This window comes from Eutrigla gurnardus (genome assembly GCF_963514095.1).
Source record: "Eutrigla gurnardus genome assembly, chromosome: 7".
In the NCBI taxonomy this organism is placed as follows: Eukaryota; Metazoa; Chordata; class Actinopteri; order Perciformes; family Triglidae; genus Eutrigla; species Eutrigla gurnardus.
In genome coordinates this window covers 20124585-20146261 of record NC_139921.1, presented here as the reverse complement: position 1 = coordinate 20146261, position 21677 = coordinate 20124585, and the positions used below count along the sequence as shown (strand labels likewise).

The 21677-nt window shown below is 40.8% G+C and overlaps 3 protein-coding genes across 3 annotated transcripts; 1 reads left to right on the top strand and 2 right to left on the bottom strand.

The window, feature by feature from the left end:
* Positions 1 to 367: 367 nt before the first annotated feature.
* On the bottom strand, positions 368 to 5546 carry zmpste24 (zinc metallopeptidase, STE24 homolog). Its single transcript, XM_084013180.1, has 9 exons — positions 5136 to 5546; positions 4353 to 4499; positions 3912 to 4115; positions 3207 to 3359; positions 2913 to 3054; positions 2567 to 2742; positions 2218 to 2322; positions 1922 to 2065; positions 368 to 1806 (listed from the first exon to the last, which is right to left on the bottom strand). The coding sequence occupies exons 1-9, from the start codon at positions 5244 to 5246 to the stop codon at positions 1582 to 1584; spliced, it is 1407 nt and encodes a 468-aa protein (XP_083869306.1). The 5' UTR covers positions 5247 to 5546; the 3' UTR covers positions 368 to 1581.
* Positions 5547 to 6805: 1259 nt separating this feature from the next.
* On the bottom strand, positions 6806 to 18873 carry rlf (RLF zinc finger). The gene is made up of 8 exons (XM_084014206.1): positions 18626 to 18873; positions 16295 to 16449; positions 15382 to 15463; positions 14729 to 14864; positions 14410 to 14612; positions 13261 to 13397; positions 12936 to 13077; positions 6806 to 12136 (listed from the first exon to the last, which is right to left on the bottom strand). The coding sequence occupies exons 1-8, from the start codon at positions 18803 to 18805 to the stop codon at positions 7445 to 7447; spliced, it is 5727 nt and encodes a 1908-aa protein (XP_083870332.1). The 5' UTR covers positions 18806 to 18873; the 3' UTR covers positions 6806 to 7444.
* A 586-nt stretch (positions 18874 to 19459) lies between these two features.
* znf593 (zinc finger protein 593) lies at positions 19460 to 20892 on the top strand. The gene is made up of 4 exons (XM_084013326.1): positions 19460 to 19526; positions 19704 to 19911; positions 20293 to 20355; positions 20506 to 20892. The coding sequence occupies exons 2-4, from the start codon at positions 19712 to 19714 to the stop codon at positions 20630 to 20632; spliced, it is 390 nt and encodes a 129-aa protein (XP_083869452.1). The 5' UTR covers positions 19460 to 19526; positions 19704 to 19711; the 3' UTR covers positions 20633 to 20892.
* Positions 20893 to 21677: the final 785 nt, after the last annotated feature.

Genomic DNA, 21677 nt, shown 5'->3' with positions numbered 1-21677 from the left:
TTTCGGTTTTCTTTGTCATATATTATTTAGTTCCAATTTCTCTGTCAACAATAAATTATTTTAGTCTACATTACTGTTTGAATAACTGTCACAAACGTTTAATTCTTTTAATTTCCCCCATATTTTTGACAAAAAAATTAGACCGAAGACCTTAAAACACTGCAGTACACACATGTAAAGTTATCCATTTATTAAAATATGCCATATTACAGAAGTATTGCAGGCATTAAATGCTAAACTCATGAAAAGTATAGGCATGTTTTCTAGGCAAGACATAATAAAGAATACAGCCATGCGCTTAATAAAAATAAGCTTACAATTTATTTTTTAACTGTATTTAATAAATAAAACCATCGACCATAAGGAATGCTTTGAAATATTTTATTCAATGCAACAAAGAAATTACAGTCCCCTCGCTGACAAAACCAAACACCGGTTTATATGGTGTAAGGAACCTCACAGACCCCCTTTCCCTAGTCCACTATAAATACTTAGGGAAGTCTGGGCTCACTCTGGCCCAAAACCAAGAGAAGAAACTAAGAAAAGCATCAACTTAAAATTTCAAACACATTCAACTTTTTTCACAATTCACATCATACGCCATTATTCTACTCATTAACGTTACATATGTACAGATATGGTTGGAACCCTGTCTGCAAGCAAGTGCTTTAAGAAAAATAAAACAAGGCCCCCCCCAGTGCATGTAAAAAAAAAAAAAAAAAAAAGAGACACTTTCTGCACTGCTCTGTTCATAATGCGTCCATCATCGGAACAAAACAGATCATTAGAGGCACTCACATATTTTTCACTGTGACAAAGCATCCTCTTGCAATACTGAGAATTTGAGCTGATTACTCTATTATTGTTTTCACTCTTGAGCTTGCCTGGAGACAACAGTTGCACTTGAGAGACATGTCAAATTCTGGCCTGTATATCTGCATAAAGCATTATGTCCAGAGTTCATTTTTTAAAAATCTACAATAAACAAAAACTGTGGGATTGACCATTTTATAAGCTTAAAAAATACCTTTATGACTTAACAGATGGATGTCATGCATGCATCATAACAGAAACACAATGATGTAAGTGAAATGGCATGTCAAACATTGTTCTCACAACTGTGTTCTTTTTTTATTCTAAAAAAGAAATGTAATCAAATCAATCAAATTGTAGAGAAATAAAATGTCAGAAACCAAACCTTCAGATCAATCTGCAAAATGTGACTTGTGATCTGACAACAGCTTTTGAGAAACACACATTGCCCAGATGCATTGCTCTCAGCAAGTGCATATTTGGTGTCTCCAGAGAAAGAGCTCAACTTCAGTTCAGTCAAGAGTTATTTTTAAGCCTGGCTTGTGCTGATATGTTTTGGTTTTGTTTAAAACAAAGTTTTCAAAAAGGGAAGAAAATAAAAATGTATGGCAAGTACAGAAATTACTAAAAGAAGATAAAACACGGTGGGGGGTGAGGTTGGGGGGCAGATAGGTAGAAAAAGACCAGAGGGCATCACAGGGCCAGGACCGGTCTGCGGGGACCCTTTGGAGGAGGCGGCGGTCGCACCTCCCTCTTCCAGCCCCGTCGTCAGTCCTGCTTGATGCTGCCCAGTGCTCTGAGGCGCTCCAGGAGGGGAGGGTGGGAATAGTGCCACATGGAGAACAACCAATCAGCCACGGGGAAGCCCAGGTTGTCCTTGTTGAGCTTGATGAGGGCAGAATAGAGCTCGGAGGCTTTGCCCATGGCACGCGCAAAAGCATCCGCCTGGAACTCAAACCTGCGACTCAGGACTGTCAGACAAAAGGACAGGAGCTGCAAAGACAAACATACAATTTGAATCGTCAAAGACATCTGTAATGAAATAATGAATAAATAACTCAACAGCTCAAAAACGGATGGAGGCAATATTTATCAGTTCCACACTCACCTCATTGTACGGGGAAAAGATGAACTGGAAGATAATCATCAAGCCTATTAATGTGGGTTGGCTGTCATTGAAGCCAAAAGCTACAAACAGCTCCTTACGTCCAATCAGGACAGCGAACAGGGAGAAGCACAAGAAGGAATTCATCTGCAGAAAGAACAGAGTCAGCAGGTGTTATTTGCATATCACCTGACAACTAAAGTTCTGCATTTGATCATTTGTAGCACACGGACTTATTAAACTATACGTATTGTTTTAGATCAGACATCATGAGAATAATCAGGGACAAAATTAATCACCTGACTGATGACTATGTTCTTGACAGTGTGGCCCAGCTTCCAGTGGCCAAGCTCATGACCCAGGACAGCAAGGATCTCTGGATTGTTGCATCCTTGTTTCTTGTTCTGTAAAAAGTATGTTAGGTAAAACATTTTTTTGAATAACACAAAAAGACAACACAAAAACAATCATATCACAGACAAGTCACAGGGATCCATACAGCCACATTTAACACATGTGCTTTTGAATCTTAAAAGGAACATTTGCCATCTTTTATGTGGATGTCCAATCACTGTTGATGGTAAAGGTGGTTGATCGAGTCATGAAAGCAATACAAACATCTCTGAATAAAGTTTATGGCTATGTAACCTTGGGCTTGGCTTTTGATTCACTGGATGCATCATCTCTCTCTGGCTGCTCAGGCTGTGGTTCTCCGGATTTGTTTAGAGGCGAATAGTCTTCCAGCAGAGTGTCAAACAATACGATGCGTTTGTTCTTGAAGAAACCATAGAAGTAGGCGTTGCTGTGAGATGAACGCTTAGAACCTGGAGATATAGAAAAACATTTGGGAACATTTCAGTGGTGTATCTACAAAGCTGGAGAAATGCTAAACATACCTTGAAAATGTTAATAATGTGAAAATGGTTGGCTTTGGTGATCTAACAGTCATACAGATACAGATGTGAACATGTGGGATTAAGGAGTCTTACTTTACCTTCAACTACATAAACCTTAGTGAGGGGGAAGCTTATACTCTTGGCCATATCCTCAATATCTGTCTTCAGCTCTCCTTCTGGCAAAGGAGTGAACTTGTCAAACAGGGGAGCAATGTAGTCAGCATAGATCGTTACAAGTACCTGAGAACACATGAGCAAAGGAGATGCATGATGATGGATTGTTAGTACCAAACAAACAGCCAAAGTGTAACTACAGAGCGAGTCCTTTATGAAGCAAAGATGCCTTTTATACATTGTTTACAGGAGAGCACAAGGTTGAACGCAGCACTAACCAGAGAAACAGCCAGGGTGAAGAGCCAGGCATAGATGAAAAAGTAGTCTCCACCAATCTTGATGATATAGAGGAGCAGCGAGGTGACAGGCAGCAGGATACACTGGGTCACAATAAATTTCTTCACAGCATCCTTCAGGAAGAAGCCCAAAGTCTGAGAGGAGCACAAGACATTAATTTAAGAAAGACAGTGTTGGACAATAGAAAACGTGTGTGTCTGTGTGTGCACATTTCTATGGATGACTAACAGTGGTCTGGCTCTTAAACCTTTGATCTTTTAGGAATCAAATAATCCCATTAGACTTCATAGCTGGCTTTAACAAGTTTGTAGTTCAGAGAAAACTGCTTTGGTCTGCCTGAACTCAGATCTGTTATAATGGACTCTAATAGGGACAAGCTTTCACAGTGAAAAATAATGACATCACATAGCATTATTTAATATCTGCTCTCCATCTCCATGCTTTATAGGCTTCTTATAGTTATGATTTTAACAAAATACAGCTAAACACACAATGTCCATTGCAGCTTTGGGGCTTATGAGAGGATGATAGTGGGACATATCATATGTTAGATGCTTGTTGGTTGCAATCAATTATAACCGCCATGATATCAAGCAGATCAATCAAGCATCTGCTGTATTTAATTAGAAAGGAAACTAAAAAACATATCAGGCTTTGAGAGTGTGAGTGATGATCAGAAAGCGTACCTGCTGGTTGAAGCCATGTTTCTCCTCAATGACAAATGTGTTGTACACACTCCAGGGAAGTCCAGTAAAGGCACTGAACAGGGTGGCAAGCGTCAGAAACACGAGCGACTGGGTGATCTCGTAGTCTGAACCAAATCCTATGCGAGTCGTCACAGAACCAGCAACTCCCCACAGAAATGGGATTCCACCCAGGAGGAGGATCAACTAAAACGTTTAGAGAACACCACAAGACCGTTACATATCAAATTAAACATGTGGCATGAACATAAATAATTAAAATTACTATGTTAAACTAAATATACATGGTAACAATACACAACAAAACACAACAAAACAAAGACTTTATGACACTCGCAGCCCACCTATCACACATCATCAGTAGATTGATTGTTAGAGTACAAGACAAACAACCTATGACTTTTAATTTACTGGTTGTCATACCGTCCCTTCAGTCTCAGAATAGAGTCCAGACCAAAAGCTGAAGTTGCTTTTATCCAGCTGATAAAGACGTGACTTCTCGAATGTTTCAGAGTCCATGATCTTTCCGAGCTCCTGTGGCACGTGTGTTGTTGATCTGTATATACTCCTCTGTGAAGGGATCAGCAGTTATCAGTTCATTTTACTATTAACACATGCTACAAATTTCAAACACATACAGGACATCATCAGAAAACATTTTCATAATTAGCTTTCATTAAAAAATGTTTTTCACATTTTATACTTAATCCTTCTTGATTCTTGCTGATATTTATGCTCCAGAAGCACATATTTATTCTCTTTTTATCCGTTTTTAAAATCTAGCTCTTAATTCTAATTGACCAACAATAAACAGGTTTTAAGGCCCCCTGCTTTTGGATAGATTCAATTTGTTGTATGATTTATATTTGCCTGGAAAATTACTGCAATAGAAAGAAGCAACTTTGGAAACTGTTCTTGCCCTGTCCGTTTGTTCGTGCTGTCAAAGTAAGCTATTTTAAGACTCTTTTGATTAAGCCTCCATCACGTTCTGCCACGTTTCTAGAGGAACATAAACACGGGCCATTTCTAACAATCTGAAAATGTCAACATTGATGTTGTATAGCAGGTAAATGAGTAAACATTCCACTTATATAAATGGAGTCATATCATTACGTGTAAAATACTTCATTTTTTGTTACTCTTCAGTTTGCGAGGACGTTTGAAAAAAGCAGGAACTTGAGTCGTGATGCTGACAGATCAACTTACCTGTCTGTAAGAAAGGTATGCCTCCCATAGATACACCGTCCACGAAAATCCCAAAACAGCATAAAATATCTGCTTCTCCACCGGCAGGTCAAATATACTTTCAACCATCATTGCTGTTTTTGGTCTATGCTGTGGGAGCAGGGCTGATTAGCTCGCGGGCTAACGGTAATGTTAACGTTGCCTAGCCTGACTGGTAGTTTCAGGCTAGGCTAGCAGCTACTTAGCTTCCACTCTACACACAAACGGAGAGACAACACTTTAAAGTTGAATAAAGGGAATACTGCTCCTACTGTACGTTAGAACCCAAGACAACCGTCTACAAATTTTAACTAGGACGCTCACGCATCCAGTTCCAATTCCTAAGTTAAGGCTTTTATAGCTAATATCATTCCATTCATGCGAGATGCGACTCTGACCGCGAGGTGCGACAGCGAATTCTACCCCCGTAGAAACGACTACTATAACTTTGGTTCCGCCACGGATTTATGGTAGTTGCGGGGAACTCATTTGAGTTAAAAAAACAAAACAAAACAAATCTTAATACGAACAAATGGGTGCAGAAACACCAGATACATTTTTTTTTTTGATATACAGTGGACTTTGACTTTCTGTCTGAACCCTCACAGCGCGACAAGAGTAGAACACGTATGGGAAAAGGGGGCAGCCGTTTACTTTTCAATACCTCATCTTCCTTTAAAAGAAAAATAAAAGTTCAGGGTCCGTGAAGGATATTATTACCACTACTAGTAAATAGTAAAAACTTAATACTAGTAAAAATAATCAGTGGGAAAAAAATCATAACCTGTAGGGGGCACTCGGGTCCTCAGAACTATGGAGAAGCTGTGGCACACCCAATTAAATACATTTAAATTGAATTAAATTAAAACAAATTGTGATGTTTGGTTAGAAATGTAACCATTTTACCCACTTGAGAATGATGATGATGATACAAAAATTATCAAATAACACAGAGACTTTGAGCAAAAAAGAGAAAAGGAAGCAATGATTTGGCATCTATAATTTTTTTCTCTCAACGCTCTCAGTCACAAGTTCATGGTTATTGTGGAAGTTTCATAAAGTGACATGAAACGTGGTCCCGCTACAATGATATGACCACTATGTTTTGGCTTTCCAGTCATACCCATTTGGCATTTATGCAATTCCAAGATTGTTTAGGGACCTCAGTATGCCGAAATATTCAAATACACCATTTTGAAAAAAGGCAAAAATAACACATTTACACTGCATGCAAAGAACTGAATGTAAATAGCCTCAAGTGTTGTGTACCCATAGAACCCATTTTCATTCATATATCTTGAAGTGGGAGGTCAAGGGACCCCCTTGAAAATAGTCATGCCAGTTTTCCCTCACCAACATTTTCGGAGTGTTTATTCAGCTCCCTTCTCGACAAACAGGCATGACATGGATTCATTAGGTTCCTAGTTTCACTCGAACTGTAAGATTACCACTAACTGACTTAACGCATACACTTCATAAAAATAATAGCATAGTCCAGGCTCACACACCCCCACACCGCAATTCTCACTTGAAAAGATGTTTTTAAAATCATAAGGAAACTTCGATTTTATCCACATTTCTGATAATAGTACCTCACTGTGTACCATCTTAAAATACTATATTCCAGTGGAATTACAGACACACAACACAGATTTTAAATGAATTAGTTAAGTGTATTTTTAATTTAGCAAAGAGCTCTTAAGACGTCCATCACTGTGATTTTTGTATATAAAAAAACAAGTAATTTACACAATTTAGAAAGTAAAGGACTTTACATTCATTTCCACATTTATTTCTTTAGAAAGTGTTAGATACATGTCTGCCAACATCTGTCCACTGAATCCAAACACTGCTTTAATATAAACTGAGGTGAAAAATAACCAATTCCTCGAGTATTTTTTTCTTTAGTAAGGAAATGTTTTTTCAGTCATATTTTCACACAACTGAGAAGGTCTTGCATTACGCTATTGACCATTTCTAACTATTCAAAAATCTGTACATTATCTTTGAGAACTACAGTATATACACTTGTGATCGTGATTAGTTAAAATAACAGGTGTTATCAGAGTGATTTTGTACAACATGATGACAAAACATCTCCACTTGGATCTCATGTGCACTATTTAAGCTGCTTTTTTTTATCTTAATGCTAATTTAATTTCTATAATTCTTCAGTTTGGCAACTTAAAAAACACAATAGTAATATTTTGGGAGAAAGAAAAGTACTGGTAATGCTTGTGAAAATGCAAAGTAACTTGCCATAGCTATGCTAAAAAAGGTGCTCAGTTCAACTAACTTCCGAGAAGCATTTTGCCATTGGTGTCTGTTGGGAAGAGTTCGGGCAGGGTGGTGGTGCACACTGGTCTCCCCAGGACCACCACAGGTCTGAGGTACTGAAGCTGCTTAATAGCCAGGTCCCCACACCCAGCCAGGGCTTTGTCCAAGATGGACTTTAAGTTTTGGACTGATGTCAAGTCTCCAGGCATAACGTGGGGCTTGAGCAATGGGGAATGAGTGCGTCTGTTGCGGGTGTGAGAGATTCCCAGCTGGTTGTTCTCCTTAACTGAGCAACTGCGTCTGAAAGAGTCTCGCCGTTTCACCGGCACTGCATTTTTGTCTTTCGGCGACGTGTCTTGTATGAACCTCAAGAACGAGGACTCAAAGCCCATAGGCTTATATGCTGCAATGTCAAAAGGGCGTGGAGAAGGACTACAAGGCAAAGTGTCTTTCAAGTTTGTAGGCGGTTCAGACAATTCATTTTTCCGTTTTAGTGGCTGGCGAACAGGAGCAGTGGGCAACAGAGCTGATCCGTTCAACAGTTTACCACCGTCCTTGGTGTTTGCAACGTCTTGGAAGCCCTCCTCAGCAGTTAAACGCAATGAGCAGGGCGGTGAGAGGTCAACAGTGAGGGAACGAAGAAGAGGTTTGATTTTATCTAAGCTTAATCTCTCCTCCGGTTTCTGACTGTTCTGTGCCACTGCAGCCGAGTCTTCAGTATGCCCACCGGTGCTCGGCTCACCGTACAGAACCTCATCTGCTCCAACAAGGACGGCATTTCTCTCGACAGGTGGCGGCTCCTCCTCTTCCTCCTCTGGGAATCCCAGAGGAGCGTGATTATCGTCCCCGTGGGTGTCTGCCTTGATGGAGTGTAAGCTCATGGGTACAGGCAGCCCCCCTGTGTTTTCTGGCTCTGCCTGATACTCCATTTTGCGAACTCCATTAGGGGAACACGCTCCTGTAACTGTTTGCCTGGCCGACTTCTTCTGAATCAATTCCTCGAGCTTCTCAGCAGTAAAAACCAGCTCATTTCCATTCTTAACTAGATCTTCTCGACGCATGTGGTGAACCCTCAGGTAGTGGCGGTGCAAGCTGTTCAGGTATGTGACAACAGAATCACAGTTCTGGACCATGCATGGGTAGGCCGAGCGCATGCAGCGGTCTTGGCACATCTGTAGTGCTTCTTCATGAGACCTGAAGACATAACGGCTGTAACAATTTCTTTTGGCTCTCTTTTTTTCGCCTGACCCTTTGTTCTCCTCAACAGCCTCGTCACCCGTTTCCTCTGACTGGACAGTCACTTCGGGTTTGGGACTCGATCCCTCAGCCTGTGTAGTCGTTGAACCAGGATCTTCTTTCTGAGGACTTTGTGGTGCGACAATAAGCTTCTTTTGGCATCCAGTAATAGACTTTTTGTGAGTGCTCTGCAGACGTACCACCAGTGAATCGTAGTATTCACAGTGACTATAAAGTGTATGTTTTTTAAGTGCATCATCGTGGCTGAACGCTCTTGTGCAGCCTTCAAACTTGCATCTTATTAGCTCTGGTGGTTGTGAGTGGACATCACGAGTGTGACGCACTAGGCTGCTTTTAAGGTGGTAGGAAGCAGTGCAGTTGGCAAAGTGACACTTGTACTGGGGCTGAGGTTCATCAGAGCTTGGGAGAGGCCTTTTCTTGGCAGGCTCTTTTCGGACTTCTGGAGTGCTATGTGCATCAAAATCTTTTTCCAACAAGAGCTGAGAGCGATTGTAATGATGTATCAACTGTAGGTGGCGCACAAGGCCTCCCTGGGTGGAAAAAGCAGCATCACAATTCTTTGCTACACAATGAAAGGGTTTACTGAATTTATCCAATATATAGCAGAGATTACTTTTGGCTACCAAACGTCTCGTCGTTCTGACCTGTTGTGTGGTCTTCTCCTCACCTTCTACCTTCTTCTCGTTGTCTTCCTCTTTGATCACTGCTTCATCCTCTCCTTCCTCTTCAGATGGGGAATGATTGTCAACGCGTTGTCCATTTTCACTTACTACGGTTGAGTTTTTTTTAACCTGTTGACGTTGCAACTTAGGGATCTCTTTCTTCCATACTTTTAGACCATCGTTTGTCAAGTGCTGAGATGTAGGTTGTTGGGGGTCTGTGTTTCCTTCAGACCGTTTAGATGCACAGCTCATTTTGTCCACCAAAGTCTCACTCAGGTTATGCACCTGAGCATAGTGGGTCCTCAAGACGTGTTTTTCTCTGTGACTTTTGGAACAAAGATGGCACACGTAAGGCTTAAAAGATGTCGTTTTCAGAGAAGTTAACCTTTTGGCCTGTTCAACAGTGCGGCCGTGTCTGGTGTTATAGTGCCGCTGTAAGCTGTAACTCTGAGCAGTCCTAAAGCTGCAACCTTTCATCTCACAGATATATGGCTTAGCATTGGCTAATGATTCAACCCCGCCTTCCTCATCTGCTGATGATGCAGGTTCAGTTTTGACTTTCACCATTTCCTCGGGAGGGGGCTCCTTTTGAGGCAACACAACAGGAGGCATTGCCATGATTGCTTGATGAAGAGATATTTGTGATGAATTAGAGTCTGGGATGGACTGAGGGAGCTCACTTGTCAAACTGTGAGGTGATGAAGAATTCAGGTCCAGTCTACGGAGTCCACTAAGAATTTCACTCAGAGCATCATTTTTTGTTTGAAGGTTTAATGCGTTTGAGTCATTGTTTTGGGAAAGAGTGGTTTCTTTTCCTTCTTTGCCAGCCTCCACCGGTTGAAATGGAGTTGAGAGATCATCTTTGCCCTTTTCCTTTGTGTCTGGCTCAGTTTCAGTCTTTATCCCTTTAGATTTTGAGCCCCGCTCTTTGTCATGTTTGTGCTCTTTGTTCTCCAGTTTAAGGTGTTCTGGGTGGGCACATTTAAGATGCCTCTGGACATCTCTGGCTCTGGAGAAACTCATGCCACACTTCTCAAAACCACAGGTGAACTTGCTTCCATCAAAACACACAGCAACCGCGGTGATTGTTGCTTTGGGCTCCTTGCGGTCGGTCATGGTTGTTCTGGGCTCCTTGCTGTCAATCATTGTTGTTTTGGGCTCCTTGCTGGTGGATGCATGCAAAGAGGAGGCACAACTTACTGCGGAAGAGCTTACGACACCTCCATTTGCAGTCTCTTTTGTATCAACTGACTTAGTAAGGTGTGGTGTCGCTTCAGTAACCATCTGAAGGAGTTTCCGCTTTGCCCTCCTCTGAGCCTCAAAGTCTTCTTCCGAGAAGGTGATGTTATGTGTGGATAAATGCTGTATGAATTCCTTTTTGGATAAAAAGTATTGACTACATTCAGCACTAGAGCAGGTAAACGCGGCATCTCTGAAATGCTGTGCTTCATGGTGATAGATTTGTCCCAGGTCGGAGTAAGTGACGTAACAGCCTTTGAGCTCACATTGGAAACTTAGGTGATAGCCATGGGTCTGTTTGTGTGTGACGAGTTCATTGGAAGTTCTAAACTGAGCACCGCAACCCATAACCACACACGTGTAAGGCCGATCGCCATAGTGAACGCGTCGGTGTTTGCGGTGATGGTATGCGGAGACAAAATGGCGTCTACAAAAGACACACTTCTCCCGCTTGTCTCTCACCTGTTGAAAGTGTTTCACATTGTCATCATCTTTGTGCTCCGACTTTAAGTGTACATATAGGTACTTGGAATGTTTAAACGTCCGAGTGCACCCAGTTCCCGGACACGGATACTCGTCCCGGTTCTGCACCCTGAAGTGCTCGTCGATGTATTCGAATGTTACATGCTCGTCATTGTCCACATTCTTCTCCGTCACCGTTTTGGCTTGTTGAACGATGTGGTGCAGCACGTCTGGATCATGTGTGGATTCATAATACTGCATTAAGGAAGGGTCAACGGTGATCTCGCCAGGTTCAATATCATCATCCTCATCCACCCGTCTCTGCCCGTCCTCTGTCTTTATGCCGTTTTTGTCCAAATGTGTTTCACTCTGTACGTGTTCTTTCAGGTGAGGAACAAGTTCCTTTCTGCTCTTAAACTTTTCCAAGCACACAGGGCAGGGGTGGCTGTTGTCCTCTGCATGTCTTTTAGAGTGGTGAATGATTTGGTTGTCAGTGACGGGCCGCTTACAAATCTTACAGCAGAACTTGGGTGCCTTTGTCTCGGATCCTCCTGGTATTTCGAGTAAGTTAGAAGACTGCTTTTTATCCTGGTGCTCATACCCGTCAACACTTCCATTTATACTGTATTGATGCTCAGGTTCCACTTTTACTGCGATTTCCTGTGTACCTTTCTCTTGTTTGACTACAGCCTCCTCCTCCTCCCCCTCAGACTCCGGCATCAACCCTAGAAGGGAGATGCAGTGATACTTGAGAGTTTTCCAGTCCCAGAATTCGGGGTCAAAAGGCCAGTATGCTTTCAGAGCGAGCAGCAACTCGCAGCGCAGTGAGTTGGGAATGACCTCATTTTCCTGGTCATGCTTTTGGTCTGGGCGCATGTAAAGCTCTTCAAGTGACCCAAAGACCTCCTGGCTGGGACCAAGCAGGAACTCTGTGAGTAGGCAGGCACGCAGCACTTCAAGGTCGCATTGAAGAAGGCAGGACACTGTCTTACAGACAGAGATCCTTATATCTGAGTCATCCTGCTTTGGAAGTTGAAGGGCTTTGACACACAGTTCTACTGAGGCAGGTATCCCCATTTCCTCCGTCTGAAAATGAGAGACATCATTTGCATTAATTCCTACTTCCTATTATGTAAATCGCACATTAACATTCATCACACTGCTATTCAAAATGAAAATAATGAATGCAGTCACATTGGGATGATAGTACTTTCTCAACTTGGGATAAAGAGTGACTCCACACTTTTAGAAAGACAAAAAAAGTAGCTGTACTGTAGCACTCAATGGGGTGGATTGTGCAGTGTAAGTCTCTTTAACCTCTACCACACCACCCAAATAGTCTAAATTGAGTTCCTCTGTTCTTCATAGTCCCTGGGTCCCCAAAAGCCCCCGCTTTGGTGGCAATACTTTCTGATGGCCCAGAAACTATTGGGGCAGCATTGCCATGCTCAGTGGTTAAATTCAACCCTCGGACTGCTTCAATAATCTCCATTCACAAAGATCATCTATTTTGAACACAGGATGTTTACAGTCTCCTTTTCCAACTTATGCCTCCATCCTTAAACAAACATTAAACATCAGATACTGTGTTTGTTCCCTCATATGTGAAAATTGTGTGCATCAGACTAATTTGGCTATTTTTTCTGTTTCTTCAGAAGTGTTGGAAACACAAAAAGGAAAGCCTTGCTAAGAAAGCTTTTAGTTCCTCAGTTTAGTTCCTGCCAGCCATGACTTTTACAAATGTAAACACCGAAAGTAAACCTACTAATGTGTAACGAACTGAATGCTTGGTGGAAACGTGGCTTGACTGAAAAAGGAGCCTAATATAACTAATGTAACAAATGAAATTGACCATAAAAATGGACAATATAGAAGTTGGGCTCACCTCTGTCTGAATGATACGGACCAAGCAAAGCAAATGGTGGGCCGTTTTGGCAATGGCACCAAGCTGAAGGCATCGCTCCAGAAGAGACATCAATGAGGGGTCGATCCTTCTCTGAAGTTTACTCCACAACAGGGTCAACTCCCTTTGGATAAAAAAAGACAAGAAAATTAAGTAATATTCTATATATTCTTTATCATATTCTCTTATCACAACAACAAAGAAGAAACAACTTATTTGTTCAGAAATCGTATATTTGACTGTAGTCATAAATACATAATGTACATGAGTCCATACAACGACTTGGCCCCAAACAGGGATGACTCACCAGGAGCAGTAAAGGCTCTGCTGCTGAAGCTGCTGTGTCAGGAAAGTTGTGCACAAGATGAAGGCGGTGTTCTCCTCGCCCTCTGTCTCCAAATTACATGTGATCTCCAGTACATCCTTACAGTCAAGTCTGGATATCTGTTCAGGGAGGAAACACAATATAGACTGCTTAGGAAACAACATGACAGACAACAAACCCTCCAGGGATTATTCAATTTAAAATACGGATATCAAACGTCTAATACCTATACATGTTCAATCCTTTATATCAATTATCTGTGGGTTATGAAAATAAACACCTGAAAATTGCAGACATCATTGACAACTCCTTATGATCAGAAAGCAGTGGTGGAATGACAGAACAGATACCACAACTATGTAAACTGTAAACTGTAGCAGGTTTTTGAGTCTTCAAACTAAAAGCCAGAAAGCTCCATGAATGTGTAGTTGGAGCTCTATTTTTGGTGATGCTGCACTTTATAAATAGACACCTTTTTATGCTTATTAGAAAAAGGTTTGACTTGCAAATATGTCCTCATTTTTATATTAATTTAATAATAATAGAGGAGAAGAATTGCTTTTCCTGTGTGTGTGTGTGTACGTGTATGTGTGTGTGTGTGTGTGTGTACGTGTGTGTGAGAGAGAGAGACTGTTGACAATAGATGGCACTTCATCTGGATTCCGACCGAGTCTGACAGCCTGCTGTTACCCCTACAGCAATATTCAGACCTCTCATGCAATCTTGATCGCAACATGTAGTATGTTTTACATTTAACTCAATATGTGGATAAATAGCAGTCCTGGTTTGAGACCACTGATTTTAAAGTGTTTTGATAGTCACCCATTTCTGTAATAGAATCCATCATGATTATCTCAGTGACTCAGTTTCACAGAATTTACTGTGTTTTACTTTCAGAAAATCCTACAGGTTGGTTTGACAACTTCTCACTTACATACTTTGTCACACTGTTGGTGACATTTCTAAAGAGTACATACACAGTAACATAACTTCCTATGAGAATCATTGCTGTTGTGCAACATTGTATCACAGTTGACAAAAAAGGAGGCACAAATGTATGACTGTGCTAAAAGAGCATCATGCCAACAACTGAAAGTCAGATGCATCTCCCTGTTCAATGTGGTATATTACCTCCATGATGGCCTCTTCATTTGGCAGCAGGTGACAAAGCAGAGAGACGTATGTTTGACGAAATGTAGCTTGGTTGGAGATGGAGCTGCATTCAGTGCAAGCTTTGGCCAGCACCACTGCCTTGGCCACTTCACCCATCTTCTCCAGGTGCTTCACTCGCATCTCCATGAAGCCCTCGCCCTCCAAGCTGATGTATGCATCAACTGGCAAGAGGAAGCAAAATAGATCCGATTAGCAAACTACCACGACATGGCAAGCACTAAAACCTGTGCTGGCATGTCCAAATGAAATAACCCAGATAAGGTAAATAGATCCCAACCTTCCTCTAGGTTGGTGGGCTGGCCGGTGAGGAGAAACGTAAGGACAGGATTACTCCATGCTCCTCCTTCTCCTGTGATCTGGAGTAAGGCTTGGAGGTCTGTGCTTCCATACTCTAACAAGGTATCATGGGCAATCTGCAATAGACAATAAAAAATGTTCTAAAAACAAATTTAAAAGAACCATTCGTTCAACCTCTTGAAAACTAGACCATTAAAAATACCTAATAGATTAAGCCATATTTTCCTACACAGTGGTGCTTCCACTACTACTATCTGATAAAGTCATGAGATAATGTCCCAGTGTATTGTATTATCTATCCATCTGTCTAGATAGATGGTAATGTGTTCACATGACTCCTCATAGTATATCGTAGTCCAGTATAGTTTTGTTCAGCAAGCGTTTTTTCATTTCCAACTGTGAGTTAGAGGTTATAACACTGTTGGTTTAGACTCAACAAGGAGCAAACTAAAACAAAACACCAGCTTGGGTGCATTTTTTTCTCAGGCTTCACAAGCTTCCTATCAGAAGGCTCTTCGCAACACCAGCAGAGGAATGAACAAACAAAGTGGCGAAAAGAATCCAATCTATTTTTCTCCAGGATTTAAGTCTGCAACCCATCAGCAAATAATGTTTAGAAATATGGTCCTCTACCTGAACAGAGTGGTGGAACTGAACCCAGGCTTCATATGGGATTTCGTTCTCAGGCACTGACAGCAACAGTTCAAAACAGCTCCTGCAAGAAATAAAAAATAAGATGACAATGATTTCAGTTAGCTATGATAATTATGGACAGTTCTAAAACCATGAAAAAAATATGAAGTCGGGGCATATTAAACTCAACTGACTACAGTCTGTGAGTCTACCTAAATGTGTTGTGGTAGAAGAAACAGAACAGAACTGTCCATCATCCACTGTACAGCCTAAGTGAAATGTTTGAAGCAAATGCCTGAAATAATGCTAGGCAAACTCATAATCACAGGCTTGTGTTGCCAGCCTATTAAAGACTAGAAGAACCTTTCAACTTAAATCCATATACTGAACAATTAAAGTGCTCCACAACTAGGGGTGTGACGTTACGCAGAATTCAAGGTTTTCGGGTCATGGTTTGGCACAATGGGGAAAAACAAATACATTTAAGAAAATTACTATTTTTTTTACATTTATTTTGGAAATTATTGGCATTCAACAGTTGCTTATTGGCCATCATTCTTACTTTAACTCAAATACTGGCATGTTGTCAATAATACCAGGCTAAACCAACTAGCATTCTACAACTAACATCAACCACTGCACTGCTACAACTTTCTGGGTAAAACTTGTGCTCCAGAATTTCTGTTCCGTGTGTGCAAGTAGTAAAAACAAACAGCTGTTTGGGTCACAAGGTGTACCGAAAAGATGTCCCATACCGAACTAAACGACCTGTACCAAAAACTTCCAGTATGAATACATGTATCGTTACACTCCTATACACAACACAAACTGATAAGTGTATCAAAAGACATGCTGTACTTGCTGTGAATTTGAATTTGTTTTTGTTTCAATGGCTTCATTTTTCAGTACTCACAAAGCTAATCTCTTCAAAACAAGGGCCACCCTGTCGGACTCTGCAGTGAGGTGGGATCGGGCTGCAGCAAAACAGTTTATGGACAGACAGTAGACCTCCAGAAGAGGCAGACCATGCTCCATGGAGTTTCTGCTCCCAGCATAGTGCATCAGTGCCTATAAACACACACAAAAAATAATATAAATGTAAACAATGAAGAAAAACAGTTATGTTCAGAAAAAAAATATTTCAAAAAGCAGCAGTGATGAGAAGAGATCAGGTGAGTGAGACATTTGTCTCCATAAACGGGGGTTTTCCACCTGGGGAAGATGCCAGTCTATACCTGACTGATCCCAGCTGACACTGTCTGGTGTCAGATGCTCCTGATTGGGCCTGAAGGGACTTGACTTGACAGCATATGACAAGCCTGAATCTTCAATAGTGAGACAGTAATGAATGCAAGCTTAATTTGCGTCCTTCATTCAACAAATGTCGAACATTAAAATGTATTTTTCTGAATTACGCCAACGTGAAATAAAAATGAATAATGCCAGTACAGAAACAGAGAGCACAATTTTGTTTGTAGTGCATATTATCTTAACTGTCAACTGTCCCCAGGCACATAAGTGCCAACATCTGTGTCTCTAAACTAGTTTGTCACCTGCTGCTACTACACATTAAATCAGCATCACTATCAATATCCCAGGAGTCCCATTTGCCAGACAGAAGAACAGTGCTGGTGGCTGCTCGTGTCCACAGAGGCAAGAAATTAATTCCCTTCAGTCTAAATATATGGTGCCCTCTCGAAGGGAGCCAAGAATGAGGCCTCAACCCTGGAGACCCATATCTGTGTAGTAATTACATCCAGACTACTTCCGACTTCAACAGAAAGTAAACTTAACACAACTTTGTTATGAAATATCAACCCCAAAAACATTACATTTTTACAGAGTAGAAATTAAAAATGGTACGTTCACATTTATCCAAGTCAGTAAATTGCTAAACAGTAATTAAGGGTTATTGCTGTAATATTTCTAGCATGACTACATTACACTACCGGCATATATTCAATGTTTTATTATTTAATTATACCGTTTTTTGTATCATGTACATATTACTGCCAAATAAGCTGCTGTATTGTGCAAACTGACATGTATACATGCATATAATGTACATATTCAGCTATATCATGTATAAAGCAACCTGTTACATGAGTGATTCAATATTTATTCCAGCATATACATACCGGTAGATGTCATAGATATTTTGATTCGATTGTTCACTATAAAATGATGTTCACTGAAAAAATATGTTGTTTAATCTGTGACACAATACATATCTCTTTCAGTGAATGTACATCTGTGCATTCGAGTAAGAAAGACATTTAAACTTTAACAGCAGCCACCATCCAAATACAGGAAAATATTAAATATCAGAGTGAGCCAGCTCATGAATAACTATTCTCCAGTATGAACTTTGGCTGGTAATCAAGTTTTTAATGGAAGACTTACATTGCCTTGAGCAGTGAAAATGAAAGTGATTTAAAAAAAATCAGATTGGTAGAAGGTGGAAACCTAGGTAGTTTCCCTTTTGTCACCAGTTATAACGTTAGTGTTGACATTGCACTCACGATTCTTTATTGGGAATGAGGGCAATTCAAATAAGAATGTCTCCATTGTTAATAATGTTGTTAACATTACGGCATGTCAGCATTACATTGCCAGCCCACAATAAAACATTTATTTTAAAAAACAGAAGTCCTTGGCTGCGCAATTTATGACACTATAACGCATGCTGAACAATGCAAACGATTGGTAACAACCTCAAAATGAAAAACATGACATTTCGCATTCGCTATACACTTACGCAGCAATAGGGAGTCAATTTGTATAAACATAACGCAATGCCGCCCCGCCCCGCACACATGCAATCATGCGTGATGCGTAAACTGTGGTATGTCATGTGCATACCCATATCATATCTGTTAGGGTTCCTGCTTTGCAAGTATGTTTTGAAATATGACGAAGCTGAACGAGTTATATCAATTAGCTTACTGTAACAACTTGTACCAACAGACGGGAAACATATCACTCATTTGACAATGTACATTATGATTAGCCCACTGATGTCACGTTAAATTGCTTTACCGTGAAATATTATCAATACGTGGATATGAATACAAATACACACTATGCAATAGCTCCCTGGTAATAGACCAACCCTAAACTTGACCAGGTAGCTAGCGGGCCAGTAGCCGTCGCAGATTAGCTAGCTTGCAGGCTGCGAGAAAAACAACCCTGGGTGAGCTAACGTTAAGCTAACGGTAGCTTCGATGCTGCATGTACACATTACCTGACAGAAGTTGTCGCAGTACTCTGTGGAAGATGCTATGGACATTTCTTGTTGCCTGAGCACGTCTTCAAATGCCCTCAGTGTGGCCAGCAGGGTTTCCATTGCAACCAGGGTATCTTCGGCCGTGTCCAGGGCCCGGTCGCTCCATTCGTGCTCTGGTTCGACATTATTCTCCGCCATCTTCACTCTCCGCCACGGCGCGTATGCAGTGCAGCCTGACGCCGCCTTCAAGTGCCGTCGGAATATTTATGTGTCAGTTAAACTTCACCCGAACATGATGGGAAAGGGGGCGACTTGTAGAAATGTGACGTTAAGTTAGATTGCTTCATTATTTGTAGGTTGTTATTTAGCAAACCTAATTTTCATTTAATGCGACGCTTTGTCCATAAATTAGCGTGAACATCAATTCAAATAGCTATCCGTCAACATGTTAATGCTTTACTCCTATCCTGATGTTTCATCATGGAGTGTGCAGTTTATACAGCCCCAAGCATACATACTATTCTTTTTTTTGTCATTTTCATACAGTCTATTATTATTTCTGAGCAAAGCATCACTGACATTTTAAAGTAACAAAGAGCTCAGGAAGGTAACACATTAATATGTATTAATTAATATTATAGATGAGTGGGAGTTTAGTTCAGTAGAGAAACATGAAGAATAGGCTTCTGCAGATATTTCTTTTTGCATTATGTGGTTGCTTTTAACCATTAATGTATTTTGCTTGTCATATTTCATGATTATTGCATTACATCATTTTTCTTTTCGGTTATACCATTTTTGTCTTTGCCAAATAGTGGTATTTGGCGCCCCCTATAGTCGTTTTTGTTTTATTTTTATTTTGTTTTACTTTTCTTGACCCGGAAATACAATTCACCACTCTCTGCCACGCGTGTTAAAGGTAAGCAAAGCTAAACTTGCTTTTCGAAGGTAAATCTGCTATATCACTGATTTTATCTAGCTGGGGATTTCGGATGCGCGCACATTTTACTCCACGAGACCTGATGCGGTGACGTAACGTAGGTTTGAAACGTCTACTTTGGCAGATATGTGCATTTTTCTGTTTTCTGCTTGCTAGTATCCACCATGGGAAAGTCCAAACAAACGGGAAACCACAAGAGTGACAAAAAGAAGCACATTGCAAAGACATGGAAAACGAAGCGGAGGACTAAAGACCTGGACCAGATCCACTCTGACATGAAGCCTGAGACGGCCGCCAAGCTGCTACATCAGGAGGTGGACCTCGATGTGACGGGATGTGCACAACACTACTGTTTGCACTGCGCGTGAGTTTCCCCATTGGTCTTAAAAGTGGGGTTGAATAGAGTTCTTGGGGCTAATTTATACCACTTTATACGCTGCAGGGTAGTTTAATCCATAATAAAACATTGTAATCTATTACTCGATTTATATTTTCTATAAAGCAATATAAAAAAGTTGTACTTTAGTAATTAAGTGAATCTATTTATGTACCTTATATGCGTTTGCTTCTCTGTCACTGGTTGCTTTGTTGTGTGTTTTATCTCCCTTCTTATTTCTTCTGCTGTGCTCACGTTTCTCACAAAAGGGATCTTGTTCTCACTGAGATTACCTAATTAACCGAACGGTTCTAATAAAACGGTGTGTTGCAAATAGCCTTTAACACTGTGGCACTTCATGTCTTGCAGGAGGTATTTTGTGGATATGAGATCCTTGAAAGAGCACTTCAAAACTAAAGTGCATAAAAGAAGGTGAGGAGCAATATTTCAACTATGTATTCTTATATTATACACATTTCTTGGCTGATTATTATTTTTTTCCCCAATTTCTGTACCCTATAACTGTGCAGTGACCAAGTATCCCAGTGATCTACAGAGATTCCCTCTTCTTTCCCCATCCAGGTTGAAACAGCTCAGAGAGGAGCCCTACACACAGGCGGAGGCGGAGAGAGCAGCAGGCATGGGCTCCTACATCCCTGCAAAAAAAGTTGAAGTGAAGACACAGAATGTGGAAGAGGACATGGACTGAGGGCTGCCCAATTTAACCAAAGGACTGATCAATTCAATAACAGAATAATTTACAAAGTGGATTAGGCTTATCTTATTCCTGTCACACATGTTGATTGCATTGTTTAATGTTGTTTTTGTGACACACTTAATTTGTCTCATGATTCTTTGCAGCTTTTAGATTGCTGGCTGTCACCTTATATTATACAGGACAATGTAACGCAATATTTACCTATGTAAATATTGACTGTGTGGAATGCTAATAAACTATAACAGAGTGGATTTAGATTGCAGATTGCATTCTTATGCACGCAGTGTGGCTAAAGGAGCGTTTCCAAACTGAGGGTTAGGACCCGAGAGAGAGTCCCACGATGAGACCATATGTTATAAAGCAATGAAAAAATTCTGGCATGTGATATTTTCCCCCTGTGATTCTCCCTCAGTTTTTGTGTACACAACCCCTGTCCACCCTGTGCTCATAAGCCTAAAATGAAGGGTCACTCATAGACTTTATATTAAGGGATCACAAGCCAAAGGGAGGGACCCTCAGAGTGAAAGACTTTATAGTTGGATCCCATTGGTCCATGTCGGTATAGGCAACATCAAACGTATGGAGATATTTTTTCAGTGATTTTTCTGGCATTGTAATGGTTCAACACCAGCAGCCTGGATCAAGCTGGGCATCTTTATTGCATATGTAGGATATGCCCTTTGTTTCTGCTCATATGTCCTCTCTATGTCACTATAACATTAGAACATAAACAAACTACGATGTGGACATGAAGTTAAATTCTAATAAGTTGTCCGGGAGAAACCGAGCCTTCACTTCCACTGGTAGATATACAGCCACGGAAAACAACAGTGTGGCTTGGCAGAGTAGCATATAATTGAAGCTTGTTAGCAGACATTCCTGGGACGAACAATGCGACACTGCCCCTTTAAATGCGGCTGTGCCAGCAACTTCCGCTAAGCTAGACAGGGTGTGAACTAAAACTTCCGGTTATTACTTACAAAATAAAGTCTTCGATGTTTCCCGGAGCATCGACGTTTAACACAAAATCAAATAT

Bases quoted from the DNA above. Each gene is read 5' to 3' on its own strand.
- zmpste24 (XM_084013180.1), bottom strand. From the start codon at position 5,246: ATGATGGTTGAAAGTATATTTGACCTGCCGGTGGAGAAGCAGATATTT. The intron at 2,743-2,912 runs GTAAAGTAAGAC...CTATATCTCCAG, and splicing joins TAAGGTTTATGTAGTTGAAG to GTTCTAAGCGTTCATCTCAC. The intron at 1,807-1,921 runs GTGAGTGTGGAA...TTGTCTTTGCAG, and splicing joins TCTTTTCCCCGTACAATGAG to CTCCTGTCCTTTTGTCTGAC.
- rlf (XM_084014206.1), bottom strand. From the start codon at position 18,805: ATGGCGGAGAATAATGTCGAACCAGAGCACGAATGGAGCGACCGGGCC. The intron at 16,450-18,625 runs GTAATGTGTACA...GTGTGTTTATAG, and splicing joins ACTGCGACAACTTCTGTCAG to GCACTGATGCACTATGCTGG. The intron at 13,078-13,260 runs GTGAGTCATCCC...TTTTATCCAAAG, and splicing joins CAGAGCCTTTACTGCTCCTG to GGAGTTGACCCTGTTGTGGA.
- znf593 (XM_084013326.1), top strand. From the start codon at position 19,712: ATGGGAAAGTCCAAACAAACGGGAAACCACAAGAGTGACAAAAAGAAG. The intron at 19,912-20,292 runs GTGAGTTTCCCC...CATGTCTTGCAG, and splicing joins CACTACTGTTTGCACTGCGC to GAGGTATTTTGTGGATATGA. The intron at 20,356-20,505 runs GTGAGGAGCAAT...TTCCCCATCCAG, and splicing joins ACTAAAGTGCATAAAAGAAG to GTTGAAACAGCTCAGAGAGG.